Genomic DNA, 19121 nt, shown 5'->3' on the forward strand with positions numbered 1-19121 from the left:
TATTGAAATCTTTAAATACGATAATCGCAATAGCTTCGATGAAGACGGGATATAATTTTTTGTACAACTAAGATAAATACAAAATTTGATTAAAACGACTGTGTTTGGAAGATCTTATTATAGATTTCCAATTCTTTATAAATATGTATAATAACGTGTTTTATCTGTTTTACCTACTACTTTTTTAAATCATTAGCAATTCTGTCGCATTTTCCTATCATTTAATCATTATCAGTTTGTAAGACTGAAGATAAAATAGAAGAATCATTGTTGATATGTTTAATATCAGATTAATTAAATTGAGTGCGTTGAAGTTTTTATGCATTTAAACAAAAGATGCAAAAATTCAAAGAGCGCAGCAAGTTTAATATTTTAGAACGTACAAATATTTTTATCGCATTATAGAATTTCCTCAAATTGTAGAATTTATAATATTATTTGTACGCGTTCTCCTCTGACCTGAGCAAGCAACTTTTAAGAAACTTTAAAAAAGAAACTAAAAAAAAAAGCAATTTCTCTATTTTTACTTATAGATCGCTAAAAACCAAGGAATTGCCGCGAATTTTCAGCACAGAATCAAATCAATCAGTTTCGCATCGAACGAGCCGAATAATGTCCGTTTAATCTCAAACTACACGCTTTGATATATAATAATTAGGATAAACGGATTTTTGTGCAATTTCCTATCTTTGTGTACTCGATTAAAAAAATGAAACGAAAATAGCGATTTATTTCGTTTAAATATCTCAAGTACTCTACGAAAAATATTTTACATATTTATATATGTTATGCGTAGGGCGTTCCGTTTTTAAGTTACATAAAGAACTCACAGACATGCTTAGCCTAATTTGCAAGCGTAATTAAAATGGAAAGCAAGCAGGCGCAAACCTTTAGTTTCCGCCCTCGACACGCGCGCACGCTGCCAGCGAACCACGTATCGCGCAAGGATTTCTGATCGGTCGTTGAGCAATTTTAGGGGTGTTCCATGGTGGAAAGAACGACGGCTATTGTACGGAGAGGGGGTCGGAATAGTGGGGGGCAATCACCAGGGGTTATACCTTGATGGAAAAGTATAAAAGGGCGCAGAAAGGTGCGTGGAGTGTTGTAGTCACGAGCTATCCCGAGCGAGAAGACAGCAGTTGCGAGTTGTCCTCTTCGAGCCAACAACGCTCCGACTTCAGTCAGCGATTGGGTGTTGAAGAAGGCGGTCATAGAAGAACATCACCACCAGTCGAGCTCTCACTTTGCACAAGCATCCCTTGGCTTCACGGTCTCAGCATCTGACTGCGATCTGGACCAGGCGCATCCGCAACATCTATACGCATCTATACGCATTTATTTGCATTTATATGCAATTATATGCGTGACTTTCGACCAGTGAGGCGTGTTACGATTCCTTGCGGCCCTATCAACCAGCAACTTCGAACAGCTACATCTATCTGGTACGTATATTCACGAGCCTTTCGCAACTTTATCTGCAACCTACAAGCGCGCGATGTTTTAAAATGCGATATTTCGTTGCTAAAATTCAATTTTCCAATTTTCCAACATTCGAAAAAGAAAGATTTTTTTCTATCAGTTGACAATCCGAAACTTTCAAGCGCCGCGACAGTTTCAATGTTTCTGACGCTGCCATCTTTCGATGAATCGTTCGACAAGTCGTTCAGATAGTGAGAGATTTTTCTGACGAAGAAATGATTCGTTTGTGAAGATCGGGCGATTTTATTCGAGGCTGAGTTCGAAGGTGATGGAATCGTGCGATAGTTAATTTGCCGACGAATGATATTTGATTGGCGGATGATCGTTCTGACAGAGAAAATCAAGTAGAATGGTCGCTCGTTTTGAAAGAGAAAATTTTTTTAGCAGAAGAGATTTCTGATCGTTGGGAACGTTTTAAGCCAAAAAATTAAATCACGTCGAATTTTGCTTCTAACTTGTAGGTTGTTTAACGATAAGAGATTTTCTTTTATAATTTTGATTTTAACAACTATGTACACTGTTGAATAAGAAAGAAAAAGATGTTGGCTTATTATAATCTAGTGAATTATATTGAAAAAAAGGTTTATCGGTAGAAAGATTTTGTTAAATCAGATAATCGTCGTCCTGTGAAATGTTAATTTCAACAGGCACGAAGTTTTTTCGGTTATAAATATCATATTTATTTTTTTAGTGAATTGTGAAACTAGAAATTGACAGGTTTGAGAAGTTAATGAAGTTGTTGTTAATAATTGACAAATTCTTGTTTAAGTGAACTACTATAAGAAGGTTTAGTTTAGCTGTTATTATATGAAATATAAAAATTACTGACGGAAATCGTTGCAAAAATAATTTATATCAATCTAATGTTATACTAAAAAAAAAAAAAAAAAAAAAAAAAAAAAAAAAAAAACTGCCACACATATATTATATATAATCCCAATCCTTTGTGCAGAAAGCATTCGAAACTTGTGGACACCTGTTGTGAACATAATAGTTCGATGGAACAACAACAACCAAGATCCCAGTGGTGGTCTGCTAATAGGCGCTACCTCCTTTCATTCATGCTCGAAAGCTTTATTGGTAAGTCTATTTTTGACACATTTATGGATAATCATTTGAAAAATTATTTCATATTTCATATATGATCAGGTTGAAGTACACAGGCTCAAAAAAATATTCGCACACCTATAGACACGTTTAAGAATATATGTGTGTTACTGTACTTATATGTGCTATACGAAACATTTTGGATTTTTAATTAGTATTGGCTATAAATGGCAAACTCGCTTATCATGATTATATTTGTAAAATTTGAAACAAATCTAGGATATATATGTATGGCAATTAAATAATATTTTTTAACATTTTACACATTTAAAAAATTAAAGAAAATTTTCAAATCAGAGTATCTCATATACTTCGTGCTTATTAATTGGTATTTTAAACTTATGTGATTGTAATCTTATTATACTTATATAACTCTATATACGATTTACTTATAAATATATACTATTAAATATACTATTAAAACTTAATTGAATCATATTTTAATTGTTATCATGCTAAAACACATTATAATATAAATCGATTTTAATGTTTCTCAGGTTTGATTACCTTGGTATTCGTCGTTCTACTGTCGCCCTCCAAGCCTCTCGGCCAAGGTTTGCAGATGTGCGTAGGCGTAGTTGCCAGCTTCACAGGACTTGCTGGTATTTTTGATGCGTTGTGGACGCCGCGCAACAAATTTTCCGCATTTACCGTTGCTTTCCTGGTATTCGACCTTGTTAGCTTTGCCCTTTCGCTAACATCCTTATGTGTGATCGTCGTTCACATTTACACAAACGTACGTATTGTCTGTACTTTCACCGGTACTGTCCTTTCCTATTTCTTTTTCTCTGCTGAACACTATGTTGCACTACTCAAATGTTAATTACTATTTTTCTACGTTACTTTTGTTTTCTTTTCCTTCAGTTAAATTCTTCATTATTTAATAATCTATATAAAATAAATCTATAAATTTTAATATGTCATCTCCATAGACGATAGCACAATAAAATAAAATAAATATAGCATGTGGGTGGCCACCCCCAGCGGGGTGCCAGCCTCGTGTTTTCCAAGTTATATCTTTTATGAAGATAGACATTTATACTAATGTGTTTTTAAATACTAATACATTAGTTAAATTACATATTCCATAAACAAATGTAATCGTACGTGTAATAAAACTATTTATTATTTATCTGTTGAAAAATATATAATAAACGTAAACATATTGAGTAATAAATATATAATTTTATTATACCATATAATAAAAATTATTCTATATTAATTATTACAATAAATTATTCCATATTTTATATTCTAGTGATAATAAAGATTATATATCTATAAATCGTAAATATATATTTTACAATATAATATGCACTAAAATTCCTTGTTGAAGATAATTACCATATTTAAAGTCGAAAAAGGTTCATAAAATGCCAAAATTTATAGAAAGTCTAAGGTGATTAATAACCCAGATTAATGTAAATAATCAAATGTAATTGTCGCTAATGACCTCGTAATTAAAGTAACATCAATCATTAATAAAATGAAAGTACCGTATGCCATTACAAATTGCAAAGACCATCATTTATAATATACTTCTAGTATGTTATAATTTTTTGTTTTTGTTTATGATTGTCCAATGAATCTTCTTTTTCTCCTTTTTCTCCTTGTTCAATCTATTTAAGAATAATCGTGATATATCTTTGTTCTCTAACACTAATATCTTCTTTCTAATTCTTCCGAGAATTTTACGCAGTTTACATGTCTTTTACATCTCTTGTTATTTATCAAAATTGATAAATGACAAATTGATAAATGATAAATTGATAAATGACTACGAACCATTGTCTTTTTACAGAATACAGACTCTGGAAGCTATAGCTGGTTCGTGTTAATCCTTAGCATCAGTGAGGTATTGGCAGACTTCATCCTGGTACTGTTTAGCTGCCACTTTTATGTAACTTTGCATCGGAGGGTGCACAGCTGTTTCCAAATGGAGACAATCGACGACGTAGTAAACAATGACGAAATCGAGATGCATGACGTGGTCCAGCACAACGAGATGCCGGGTATTCAACCGCCTTGGTTGGTGCAGCCGCTTATGCAGGTGAGGCCGAATCCTCTCCCACGACCCTTTTCGGCTACTTACGGCTCGACCTTACTTATACCTCTTTTTCTTTCTTTTTAGTTTTAGCAAGTTTCAATCCACAAGGAATCTCCATCATTAAGATTTGTCGATAGAAGATATCTATTTTCTGCTTTCTTACCTAATTCATTTTAACGAGTGCGTTATATGTAATAACATTTCATGCCAGAGGGCCAACCCACTTAACTGTTAGACAAAACAACATCTACATCTTATCAAATAGAATTCAACTAGATCACCTATAAAATAAAATCATCCGCCACTAATATAAAATTCCACTAGATATCAACCTCTCTCTGTCTAATCTACTTCAGTATATTAAATAGGGCGATATCAGTATCTTATTAAATAAGTACAAAGTATATACCAGTTATCGTAACCAAATATTAAAAATATTTTCCTTCCTTAAAAGATACAAGTTTTATAACGAAATCTAACCCCTCGTGTTATACACATCTCAACCATTATCTTCACACTGTGTCACTCCAAAGATTTGGACAATCTGTGAACACTGAAAGTATTACATCTCGTCACACAAATGTTACATTTAATGTTATTACATATAACGCACTCGTTAAAATGAATTAGATAAGAAAGCAGAAAATAGATATCTTCTATCGACAAATCTTAATGATGGAGATTCCTTGTGGATTGAAACTTGCTAAAACTAAAAAGAAAGAAAAAGACAACAAAATAATAAGTTAACAAATTCTACTTTGTGACTGCGTACTGTAATGCCTGGCACTCCTCCAAACTGTTCTATAAGCTCCGTATCTTTTGTACGAAAGCCCAGCGATGAACTGACGTCCAGCGATGAATCGACGCTTATCGCTGAACCGACTCCCAGCGATGATCTGACGTCCAGCGATGAACTGACGTCCAGCGATGAATCGACGCTCATCGCTGAACCAACGCCCATCGATGATCTGACACCCAGCGATGAACTGTCCAAAATGTTTTTATCATTTCAATCTTCATCAACGCTTTGAAAATTTGTTAGACAATTGTTGTTGTTACATAGATACATAGAATAGATGTCGTGTTAGTCGATGTATAGATATGATTATATTTAATAAGTAAGATTTAAAAGTTAGTAAATTTATATATTTTTTCTGTTGTTTATCATGTAGCTCTGTGTATTTGTTGTGAAATAAATTCCAAATATAAACTATAATTGTGATATTTCTCGCCAGTCACTATAGGTTCTTACAAGTAATAGCATTTCTTTGTTTAATTAATGAATATATTATGATTTATTTCTTTGCAATATCATAAACAGCATAAGTTAACTTAAGGAAATTGTATTTTCGTCCAGTCGCGGGGAGACGCGTTCGCTTTGAGACGCGTCAACAGGAGTCGTAAATTCCCGTTACGATGTACGAATCGACACCGCGAGCAGGGCGATCCCCTGATTTCAGTTACGATAATAGGGGTGATTGTGTTGGAATAACTGTAGTCTACAGTTATCTAGTATATATTTATTTATCACCATTAACAACACGTGAGACTTACAGAAATTATTTTTACATCTTACCCGATCTAACCCAGCAAAAGAAAAAAAATTACAACAAACGCAAATACTAGGAGGGCTGCAGAAACAGAAAGTAAGCAGTGGCTCCAAGAAATCCCACTACAAAACCCCTTCAGCATACTACCACAAGAGAAGGAACCAGAAACAACGGAAAAACCAAAACCCAACGCCAAACCACCACCAATATACATCGATGCGCAAGTAATAGACCCCCTCCTCGAACTGCTAAACAATACGGCAGGCAAAGAAAACTACTCAATAAAACAATTAAAACTGGACCAGGTAAAAGTGCTGATCAACGCCCCAGAAACCTACAGAAAAGTGGTAAAAGTGCTAAAAGAAAAAAACGCCGGGTACCATACCTACCAACTCAAAACTGACAAAAGCTATAAAGCAGTTATCAGAGGACTACACCCAAAAACAAACACAAGCAGCATATGTGACGAACTAGCCAAAATCGGACACCAGGTAAGGGTAATAAATAACATAACAAGATTTGATACCAAACAACCACTACCGCTGTTCCTAATAGAACTAGAACCGAACAAAAACAACAAGTAACGTACCTCGTTAATTATTCCGAATATTTCATACGTCTTTATGCCTCATTTGTCTTTCATCGAGATAATATTAAACTTTATGACCCACCTTTTTTTACCAAAAGATTTTTAAAAATCAATCAAACCTCACACTTTTATCAAACGAAGAAAATTGAAACTTGCTGTTTATATTACTATATAACAATAGTTATATAGTTCAAGTTAGTACATTAAATTACATCATATTTTCGTGTGACACTCAATGCAGTGAGGTTGCAGAAACAATAGGAGAGGAAACAAATTCAGCTCGGCTGAATATCGATTGACAAAAGTTTCAAGATAAACATTTTTTTTCTTTTTTTTTTCTTTAATGTTGTTTTTTTTTTTTTACAATTTGTCCTGAAGCACATTTGGTAAAGTGTTATATCTCATTGGTAAATAAAAAAAAAAAAAAATAAAATAAAATAAATATAGCATGTGGGTGGCCACCCCCAGCGGGGTGCCAGCCTCGTGTTTTCCAAGTTATATCTTTTATGAAGATAGACATTTATACTAATGTGTTTTTAAATACTAATACATTAGTTAAATTACATATTCCATAAACAAATGTAATCGTACGTGTAATAAAACTATTTATTATTTATCTGTTGAAAAATATATAATAAACGTAAACATATTGAGTAATAAATATATAATTTTATTATACCATATAATAAAAATTATTCTATATTAATTATTACAATAAATTATTCCATATTTTATATTCTAGTGATAATAAAGATTATATATCTATAAATCGTAAATATATATTTTACAATATAATATGCACTAAAATTCCTTGTTGAAGATAATTACCATATTTAAAGTCGAAAAAGGTTCATAAAATGCCAAAATTTATAGAAAGTCTAAGGTGATTAATAACCCAGATTAATGTAAATAATCAAATGTAATTGTCGCTAATGACCTCGTAATTAAAGTAACATCAATCATTAATAAAATGAAAGTACCGTATGCCATTACAAATTGCAAAGACCATCATTTATAATATACTTCTAGTATGTTATAATTTTTTGTTTTTGTTTATGATTGTCCAATGAATCTTCTTTTTCTCCTTTTTCTCCTTGTTCAATCTATTTAAGAATAATCGTGATATATCTTTGTTCTCTAACACTAATATCTTCTTTCTAATTCTTCCGAGAATTTTACGCAGTTTACATGTCTTTTACATCTCTTGTTATTTATCAAAATTGATAAATGACAAATTGATAAATGATAAATTGATAAATGACTACGAACTATTGTCTTTTTACAGAATACAAACTCTGTAAGCTATAGCTGGATCGTGTTACTCCTTAGCATCAGTGAGGTATTGGCAGACTTCATCCTGGTACTGCTTAACTGCCACTTTTATTCAACTTTATATCCGAGGGTGTACAGCTGTTTCCAAATAGGGACAATCTACGACGTAGGAAACAACGATGAAATCGAGATGCGTGATATGGTCCAGCAATGGGTCGCCCGACACAGCGAGATGCCGGGTATTCAACCGCATTGCTTGGAACGTATATATTATGAACAAATAAAGGATGCGAAATACAGCACACTCTTCAACAACAAAACAAGATAAATATAATTGAAGTAAGTACAGGCAAAAATACTGCGGATATTTTTACGAAGGCACTGTGTAGAAAGAAATTTGAAAGGTTTAGGTCATGGATGAATGTAAACTAAGAGGAATGTAAATAAAGTAATAAGGTTTAAAGGTTCTATTAAGTAATTCGACAAATCATGTAAATCCGACAAGCAGTCGTTAAGAAGCATCTGGAAGAGTCGGTTGACAACAAGCGAGCGTGCGAGTAGGTTTACGAGGTCTTTATAGTATAACATATGTGTATAACTGTTGTGTGTTGAATAAAGTGAACTATTTGAATTTCCCAATCCCTTCTATATCTTTACACTAAGTTATTAAATTCATAGTTTAATAAACAGGATATATACAAGGCACTTGTTCAGTTCAGCCTCACAATCTTCAATTTTGAACAAAGGAAATATTAATTGTTCATAAAGTACGACCTGCACTCTTTCTGGCAAACTATTGCCTATATAAAAATTACATTAAATTTGGAATAATATTGCTTTGCGTAGGTTCTGATAATAAAACAATTGAACTATTTTTAACTGGCATTTGATATATCTATATCAACTGTTTCTGGAAATTTCAGCAATGCCTGTTTGTCTTCTTTACTAGTAGCTTGTCGTTTACCACCAACTTTACGTTTACCTCTATTGAGTACACCATTTTCTTCTTCACCCATCATACGAAAAATTTGCGTTTGATCAGAACTTTCTATCGGTGCGATCGAAATATCACGAACAACACTTTCAGCTGACGGTGCTTCTTCTACAGCAGTATAGAGCATTGCCTTCATTTCCTATTAACCCAAAGAGATCATTTTAATTAATAGTGTTCTGATCTTTCATTGTACAGAGTGTCTCAGAATAAGTAGAAAATATTTTGGGAGTGGCTTCTGTATACCTAAACCATAAAAAGTTCATATGAGGATATGTCCTATTTGACTTTCTTTTCAAATTATAACGGTTTTTCTTTTGCAATTCATATTTCTTTCCGTAGACAAGTATTGTGTTTCTCAAGTTTCCAGCAAATACAGACTACATCTGGATATTTAAACATGGTAAGACAGTCATTGGTAAGATATCTGCAAGCTTGCATTGGAATATAAAAATACCATCTCAAATACCTTTTATGAAAAGCAGTATATAATGTAGTATACAAAATAAAAGAATAAAAATTAAATCCACTATAACTCGAAAACAAACTCAAGTAAGATATATTTATATAAAGTCTTTCTATTGTTTATATATGCAGAAGCTACTCCTAAAATATTTCCTACTTATTCTGAAACACCCTGTATATCTCCATTAGCATAGAAATAAATTTTTAACAAAGACAATTAAAATATAAATATTTTAATTTCCAAGGCTATTTTATTTTACCTCGTAGCTTATGTATTGCTTACGCCATTCAGGCGTAATGTGAGCAGACAGATGTTCTGCAAACTTCATCTTGCTTCAATTAATGCAATAATCTGCAATAAACAAATTCGTTTAAATTATTGCTAAAGCGATATAAATATATAATATTAAAAATTTCCATAAAATAATTATGTATATAATAAAGCATACATAAAAGAATGAGATATATAAGTGAAGTACAAAGTGAGAAAATCATACATTATAATTGAAGAAACTTTTTTATTTCTATAGTCTATATATCTTCATAAACAACATTTACTCGATGTATTAATTTATTATTACGAACAGCGTATACCAAAAAAATAACAATATAATAAAATGAGCAAAGTGAAATATTATGATAATATAATTGCAAAGTAGAAAATGAAAAGATGAACAATTTAATCAAATGTTTCGTTTCACGCTCGTCTTTAAGGAATTAAACCACGAAAGAGGTCACATACACATATAATGCACTTAAAACCTTTGTCGGCAGTACTAAATCAATATTTTCTGAATTCGTTTACTTCATGATAAATTATTATTACTTACATATTGTAAAGATATAGGAGGGATTCGGAAATTCAAATAATTCACTTTATTTCACACACAACAGTTATACACATGTATTATACTCCGAAGACCTCGTAAATCCACTCGCACGCACGCTTCTTGTCAACCGACTCTTCCAGATGCCTCTAAACGACTGCCAATCGTCCTTTGCCTCAACTCAGGCCTGGACACGCCCTGACGCTTGAACACACACATTCGCATGTACAGTGGAACTGTATCATCTTCCTGACGCATATATATGGATGTCTTTATTCTTACTTCTTATGTTTAACTGTCGAGCTTTACACGACACATAGCACCATTGTTTCTTCATACGCACAGGCGATATTCATTAGACGGCTACAAGTCTTTTTATTACTTAATTTAGAACGTTTTTCGCAAATATAGATAGCTTCTAGTGTCCATCTGTATAGTAAGGATTGACGAGAATTTTCCGATTATATACCTTTGATAATGTCATCGCTCGAAGATTTATTTCAGTTAGATAAAATGCTTATATGTGATATGTATATAATCTATAATAGTTATATGCAGTTTATAATGTTAAGCATTCATATTTCGATTCTTACTTTACAAAAAAAGATTTTGTTTATATGTTTACGTACATATGTATACATGCATATTGAATGTAAAAAATATATCCTAAAATATATATATATATATATATATATATATATGTATATTGTTTTTGTACAAACGTTTTATTTTTATTTTTTTTAACCGAATTATATCCATCAAATAGTTGATTATATATTAGAAAGTAGAACTATAGCAAACAAATAATTACGAACATTTTTATTTGAAGTTGGCTATGTGGATTTTTGTATTTTTTATCAGATATTGAGACAATCTTTTATTATATTATTACCCTCAGAATACTCTCTCAATTAACATTTACTTTGAATTTAATTTTTAATATAAATAAAACATTTTTTCGATTTTGTCAAGCATTTTTAAATGTTATAACAATAATAAGATTTTATTAAATATATATGTGAATTCAATCTTCTACTTTGTAAAAGATTGCAACATGCACAAATATATACTTAAATATATATAAACGGAACTATTAAATATATAAAAAACAAAATATTATAATATCATAAGATAAATAGTATAATGCGTAGAAAAATGTATAAAACATTAAAAATATAGTTTTTGTAGATTGTATGATAATTATCTTTTAAGAAGTAATTATGTGTATGTATAATCAATAATAGAAGAAGATTCTTAATGTAACTCTTTTCAAATGAAAAAAAAAAATTGGATTTTATTCATTATAACATATTTAATCTAATTAATATCCAGTACAACAAAAAGTAATACAAGACAAATAAGTGTACTTACGAGTTACGTTAACAATTAACACCACACAGTTTGCATTGATAATATTTTAACTACATGTATCATTTATTTAAAATCTAAAATGTTTTCATATATTTAGAGCCATTTTTGGTAATGTTATCTGGAACTTTTGTATCTGTCTTTTTTTCACGAACTATTTTCGTAAAATGATTTATGCGCTTTTATTTGCTAACTTATACTCGTGTATATGATATACATATATATATATTTATGGTAATAAACCGTTTTATAGGGGCGCTATACAAAAAATGCACATACTATATCAGCTATACATATAATATATATATATATATACATATATATATATATTAGACTGCACGTACTACAAGCTGCTACAAGTCAACAAGTTAACAATACACATATAGTGCCTTTGCAAAGCAGCAAAATTGTTCATTACATCAACGTTACAAATTATAATGTTTTCTCTAAATATTGTATATATTAAAACGAACTAAGTAGATTATTCAATAAGTACTATAAAGAAAAAGAAGCTCTAAACAGGAAAGAACAACTTATCATTACTATAAAATTTGTAAGTACATTCCTCTGCTTTTTATATTTATATTCTTTTAGTTTTATCATGTTGGAAAGATTGGAATTTTGTTCCAAGCATGGTTTCAAGTTAATAAGTTGTAGTACTCATATATAAAAAACACGTGTAAATTTATACAAGAATAATATTAGTGCCTATATTATAAGAACTAATTTTAAAAATATCATTTCTGTAAATAATAAATGTAAGACAACTTGTATTTTAAAAAGGTAGTACTAACTATGTTATCGTTATGTTTTAATTTATTAGAGAATAAAATTGATAAAATAATATTCGTAATATATTAATTTTTTATGTGTAATATAAATAATAAATTTAGTTTTTATTTTTTCAGAATGCATATTTTATAGTTTATCCAAACCTAAGATACTATGAACCGTTTACTACTATTATTATTCTTCGTTAATTTTATAAATAATAGTGTATCATGGGAGACTTTTATGAGGGGTCGAAGCAAATATGGTAATCTAGGTGCTCCAATTTTATCTGAAGATCATGAACTTCCAAGTGCTGAATGGTTTACACAGTTTCTGGATCACTTTGATCCAACTGATGCGCGTGTTTGGCAACAGGTAATAAGAATATATTAAATATTTCTTAATTTTTATTTTGTAATATAAATCTTTTTATTATTTTTTCAGAGATATTTCGTAAATGGAGAGCACTATAAGAAAGGTGGTCCAGTATTTTTGATGATAAGTGGTGAAGCTGCAGCAAATGCTAAATGGATGGCAGAAGGTCAATGGATCGAATATGCTAAGCAATTTGGAGAGCTATGTTTTCAAGTGGAACACCGCTTTTATGGACAAAGTCATCCTATTTCGTATGTAACATTGTTTATAAAATATATAATTGATACATTTTAAGTTATAATGTTACGTTTTTGTTATCTGCAGGGATCTTGGCGTAAAAAATTTAATGTATCTTTCATCGCAACAGGCACTTGCAGATTTGGCTTACTTTATAGAATTCATGAATATTAATTACAAGTTACCAGCTGGTACTAAATGGATTGCATTTGGAGGATCATATGCTGGATCATTAGCTGCTTGGTTGCGTAATAAATATCCTCATTTAGTACACTGGGCTGTTTCTGCTAGTGGTCCTTTATTAGCAGAAATTGATTTTCAGGGTAAATATAAGATACACTTAAATATAAAAAATATTTTATTTAAAACAGAAGTGTTTTATATTAATAATTATACTTTATAGAATACTTTGTTGTTGTTGAAAATGCCCTCAAAGAATATTCTGAAGCATGTGTAAATGCAATACTAGAAGCAAACAAACAATTTCATATAATGTTACATCATCCTATCGGTCAACAAGGAATAGCTAAAATATTTATGTAAGTAAAAGTAAAATTCTTCATTTACAAATCAAATATATCATTATTGAAAAATTATTTTTACTTATAGTTTATGTGATCCAATCAACAAACATACCAAACGTAATGATATTTCGAATTTGTATGAAACAATAGCAAGCATCTTTGCTGGTATTGTACAGTACAATAAAGACAATCGTAATAATTCCGCAATGGCTAATTTAACTATCGATAGTGCCTGCGACATATTAACGAACGAAACATTGGGTATTGCTATTGACAGACTTGCAATTTTGAGCACTAAAATATTACAGGCATCAGAAAAAAAGTGTTTGGATTATATGTATAATAAAATGATTCATAAACTTCGGAACATAACATGGGCTAGCGAAGAAGCAGAAGGGGGTAATGTATTTTTTTACTTATACTATTGCTGTTTTAATTTTTATTTATTGTATTTTAAAATATATTTCTTGTAGGACGTCAATGGACGTACCAAACGTGTACAGAATTTGGATTCTTTCAAACTTCGACAGCACGCCCAAAATTATTTAGTGAAACTTTCCCAGTAGATTTCTTTGTACAACAATGCATTGATATATTTGGCCCAAGGTTTATTTAAAATTACGATAAATACATTTCTCAATTATGATAAATCATTAGCTATAAAATTATAACATTTCCGTATTCTAACAGGTACAATATTCATTTGCTGAATTCGGCAGTGAATAGAACAAATATTCTGTATGGAGGATTAGATTTAAAGACTACAAATGTAGTATTTGTACATGGATCAATTGATCCTTGGCATGTTTTGGGAATTACAAAATCAGCAAATCCGCAAATACCTGTCATTTATATTGATGGTGTGTACATATTAATTGAAATTTTTCATTTTTCGTGTAATACAAAAAATTTATTTATTATTATGACCATAGGTACTGCTCATTGTGCCAACATGTATCCTCCTTCCAAAAATGATCCACTTCAGTTGAAAGCTGCCAGAGTTGAGGTTGGACACTTAATAGATGAATGGCTGCATAATTAAATATGATATTTTTAACGTTGTGTGTGCTACATTTAACTACTTTATGATAAGTAGTTTTTTTATTTTTTTAAACAAAAATGATGTATTAAAAGAATTAAATTTATCTTATTAACTTTTTGAACAATTTGTATTTTCCTTTATGAACTTCTGTGAAACAATTATGATACATAAATATTTTTAGTTGAAACAATTCGTGCATAACTAAGACTAAAACTAACTATGTACGTACATAACAAGTTACTGAAGATACACGAGTGTTCACCATTCTGTGTTTATGTTTAAACAACTAGAATGCATGTATAGATACAATTAAACAAGTTTGCCCATAATGGCACTATTACAATTTTTTGTAGATTACTGAAGTATTAAATAAATACATGTACAAACTTACTACGAATATCTTACGTCAGTCAATGATTAAATACATATCTATTAATTATATATGTTTTATTCTTGACAAGCATGAGAAAAGATGTTTAACTGGTTAAAATAATACTAAACATAAATAATTTATTAAGGTGTTTTAAAATCTGCAAAAACAGATCCGACATGAATTTGAATAAGTGCAAAGTGTCTTAAAATGAGCACCATAACTAAATGATTTTTGATTCTGATATGTATAGCGTCGGCCTTTCCTTAACGGTACCATCTTCGAATATCGTTTCGTTATGAGTTTGTTCGATTCCTTTAAGGCGAGGCCAAGGTGCCCATTACAGATATTGATCAACCGAGTATGCGTATGATTTTCATAAAATATTGTCAATCCTATTATAATCAAACATTCTTATAATAGTTTGTATCGAATTCGTTTAAAAATTATTAGAATTCGTTTGATCAGTAATTATACATATACATATATTACTTTCTCATTTTTTTGGCATATCCTTCGATCAACTCGTGATCCTCCTACATTCACAACTTTCATCTTTGACTTACGCTACTGCAGTATACGGTATTTACATTACGTAACAAGGTAGTCGTAAATAATTTACTGTATAACAGAACAATAAATGTAGGATAAATTAGTTTTTCTATCTATGAATCACGCTTAAAAATTCTCCTACGCAACGTTTGAATTGTTCACCATGTTCTTTTAAGTTTCCATTTTAAATGGAGTTACAAATTATTTCATAAATGATATAGCAGAATACATGGATGGATGGTGATTTAATGCTAAAAAGAAGATGAAATATAAGAAAATTTATCCACATGAAACTTTATTTCTAAAAAAAATGATTTTAAATATTTGTCAAACGTTTGTTATGATATATATGCATTTGGTAATATTTTATTTTACTAATTTCTTCGTCAAATGACTACAAAATATTGTTATAAGAATATTAGATATACATATACATATTTCTTGAAAAAATTTGGAACAAAGATTTATAATTCATGTTAAATATACATTCTTCTAAGTAAACTTTGAATTGTAAATGGAAAACAATATACATTTTTGATATTCTAACTTAGAATTAGCTGAATTACTAGAAACAGTTAGTTGAATTTTAAACACAAGATTTTATACATGTTTCAAAATGTATATGTGTAATTTAGATCTAGAATATTATAGAAAATGTCAACGATCCACCTCAAAAGATTTTGAGATAGATGTGCTTTTCTATAAAAAGTAAAGTTATTTAGAAATTAAAATTGAAATTAAAGCAATGTATGAATTCATTAATTTTTTTCTTAAAGAATCAGATCAATATATAAAATTCACATACTACTGTATTGAAGAAATAAAAAAGAGATGTTCTTATATATAAAAATACACATACACAAGAAGTATTTCACTTATGTAAACAAATTTGTCTGTACAAATATTTTTAAATCCAAATATTACCAAATAAACATTCAATTAATTATATCTTTCACATTCAACAAATAATCAAAAATACATTTGCTGAAATTAAAACTCTATATTGAAGGAAATTTACCTTACATTTTGTACGTATTTCCTAACATAAAGTCACCATCTTCCAGTGCGTCACCATTTATAAAATATGCATACAGCATAAAAAATACAACTTGCTCGTGATCTAATCGCGACTCGTCACAATAATCGATTCACCGAAAATCTCAAAAAAATAAGCGGTTCTAGGTAACCGATTTTATGTTTAGTATCTGTGATGAGACTGAGACTGCCTCCATTCGGGCGTAGAGTTACCGTGGTGATGATGATGATGATGATGATGGCGTTTCTTGTCAGAAATGCTGGCGTGCTTGTTAGACGGGTACGTGGCTACATCGCTCACAACTAATTCTGAACCATCTCTCTTGGTGTTGTTGCCACGGTAATTTTCTCGGTATCCCGGTTCATCCAGGGTCTCCTTGCGACGAAGAGGAGGATGATTGGTCTTATGACCGGCCGTCTCATGCAGATTTTCCCAAGCTTGACGGTAATATCGATTCAGTCCTCCTCGACTCTCAGAGGAACTGCTTCCAAAGCTGGCCACGGTATTGCAATCTGGAGATGCACGGTGTCGGTAATGCTTGCTGCTTCTACCGCGATTTCCGTGTGAATAGTTTAACAAATATTTATTATTATTTCAACTTCGAGACCTTTATGCATAATGATTTACTGGTAATATCTGTAGGTTGACTAAATGATAAGTTGTACAATTTTTCTATTTTATATAGAACATTAGTCGAATAAGACTATTGAATGGTAATTTGTTAAATTGATGTACAGAAGTAGTTTTCTAGAAAACTAATGTTTTATCGGTAGAAATGTTTTGTTAAATCAGATAATCATCATCGTGTGAAATGTTAATTTCAACAGGCACGAAGTTTTTTCGGTTATAAATATGATATTTATTTTTTTAGTGAATTTTGACTGTGGTGCTAATGTCCAAAATGTTTTTATCATTTCAATCTTCTTTCAAACTTCTTTTTCAGGGCCTCCATTTCAGGCCTTACATCATCTCTTCCGCGATCCTTTATTGGGCTGCTCTGCCTGTCCGATTCCGTTGGTACCGCTGCCCCTGTTGTTCCCTTCTGGAACTCGTTCATTTTTCTTACCATGTCCTCAATCCTTCTTTCCATTGATTCCAACTTCGCCTTGCACGCCTCCCTCGTCCTTTCGTCTAGGAAGTCCGGCATTGGAAAGGCGGAAGTCTGGTGAGACCATGCCGCAACAGTGTATTCCGTAGCGTCTCTATGGGTTCTAATGTACGTCCCCTTTAGATTAGAGGACCTGACTGCCACCCTTAGGACTTCTGCCTGATGGCGCAGGACTTCAGCGCCGACATCCCTTGGTGAGGCCTTCAGCCGGTCCGACACTTCCGGTCCGATTATCTTCTGCTTCTTACCCCTGGAGGTGATCGAGGCCACTGATTCCTCGTCCTCCGATCGGGTTTCAGATATCGAGTCAGCTCTCGTTCTCGACTGTTCTCTGAAGCTATCCCTCGATCTTACTCCATCCTTTGATTTCCCTCTCTCCCCTACTCTTCTGGGGACCCGAAAGATCTCGCTATCGTCCACAGCTGTCAGCGTTTTTACTGCGGGTGGGGAGGATGATGACAACTTCCCCTCCCGACTACTACTTCTACTTCTACTTCCGTTCCTGCTTCTTATCTTTTCTTTTTCGGCTCGCTTCTCCTTGTCCCGTTCCTTCCTATCCGCCTTCGCGGTACGTTCCTTTGAGGTAGCTTGCTCTATCGGAGCCTCTTTCATTTCAATGTCCTTCTTCCTCCTCACCAGTCGTGATAACATGAATGGGGGCCTGGTGGTCCACCCCCATCCGGCCACGGTCACAAGCTAACGACACAGCGGGGCCCGCTTGTCCACCCACGTCTGCGCCGGTACTGGGGTATCCCGCCCCTGCACCGTAAACTTCATTATTTATATTTTCCGACATATCATCATTATCTTCATCATCATCTTCATCATCTATTTGTTTTATGGCGTATGGTTAACGAGCCATACTCTCGTCTTGGTGCCACTCACTCTTTCGCACCCTACCCCGGTCGGGACCGATGCAGGGTGACGGGGAGCCCCACGTGAAGGTGAGGTGAGTGGTCTTGACAGATATGGGCCCACCAACTTCTCCGAAGTTCTCCGCACCGGATCAGCGATCTGACGGGCGCCACAGCGCCGACCAGCCGCCACCCGACTATAGGTGAACATCAGATACATCGGGGTTTCTCAAGGCATGATGCTACGCACTGAGAACCCATACCCGTGTCACGAATCAACTTTCCTTTTTGCCATGTGGTACGCCAGATGTGACGGTCCTTGCGAGATTCCCCGTAGTCCGAACGCCAAGACCTATCTATTGTTCCATTAACTCGCAGCAGGCCTAAGAAGACGACATAAACCGAATCTGTTCAGTTTCAGTTTTCTTCACGTAAACATTTTCGGTTTATGTTTGTTGCACTCGACTCTTACCTAATACGGAGAAAGCGGGTGTCTGGCAAGATAAGACTTTTCCCATAAACAAGGATGCCCACGAGCCATATCTAGCTCTCCTTGT

General features: G+C 32.4%; 3 protein-coding genes across 3 annotated transcripts; 1 reads left to right on the forward strand and 2 right to left on the reverse strand.

Moving 5' to 3' along the window:
• Positions 1-7360: 7360 nt before the first annotated feature.
• Positions 7361-10802, reverse strand: LOC132915830 (solute carrier family 53 member 1-like). Its single transcript, XM_060975611.1, has 4 exons — positions 10331-10802; positions 9761-9852; positions 9027-9177; positions 7361-8203 (listed from the first exon to the last, which is right to left on the reverse strand). Exons 2-4 carry the CDS (start codon positions 9827-9829, stop codon positions 8163-8165), a joined length of 261 nt encoding a protein of 86 aa, XP_060831594.1. The 5' UTR covers positions 9830-9852; positions 10331-10802; the 3' UTR covers positions 7361-8162.
• A 1813-nt stretch (positions 10803-12615) lies between these two features.
• On the forward strand, positions 12616-15034 carry LOC132915831 (putative serine protease K12H4.7). Its single transcript, XM_060975612.1, has 8 exons — positions 12616-12841; positions 12911-13092; positions 13166-13401; positions 13482-13617; positions 13688-14001; positions 14076-14208; positions 14293-14462; positions 14535-15034. Exons 1-8 carry the CDS (start codon positions 12641-12643, stop codon positions 14642-14644), a joined length of 1482 nt encoding a protein of 493 aa, XP_060831595.1. The 5' UTR covers positions 12616-12640; the 3' UTR covers positions 14645-15034.
• A 1730-nt stretch (positions 15035-16764) lies between these two features.
• LOC132915827 (uncharacterized) lies at positions 16765-18322 on the reverse strand. Its single transcript, XM_060975610.1, has 2 exons — positions 17535-18322; positions 16765-17149 (listed from the first exon to the last, which is right to left on the reverse strand). The coding sequence occupies exons 1-2, from the start codon at positions 18320-18322 to the stop codon at positions 16765-16767; spliced, it is 1173 nt and encodes a 390-aa protein (XP_060831593.1).
• Between the last annotated feature and the right edge of the window lie 799 nt (positions 18323-19121).

This window comes from Bombus pascuorum, unplaced genomic scaffold (assembly GCF_905332965.1).
Source record: "Bombus pascuorum unplaced genomic scaffold, iyBomPasc1.1, whole genome shotgun sequence".
Lineage (NCBI taxonomy): Eukaryota > Metazoa > Arthropoda > Insecta > Hymenoptera > Apidae > Bombus > Bombus pascuorum.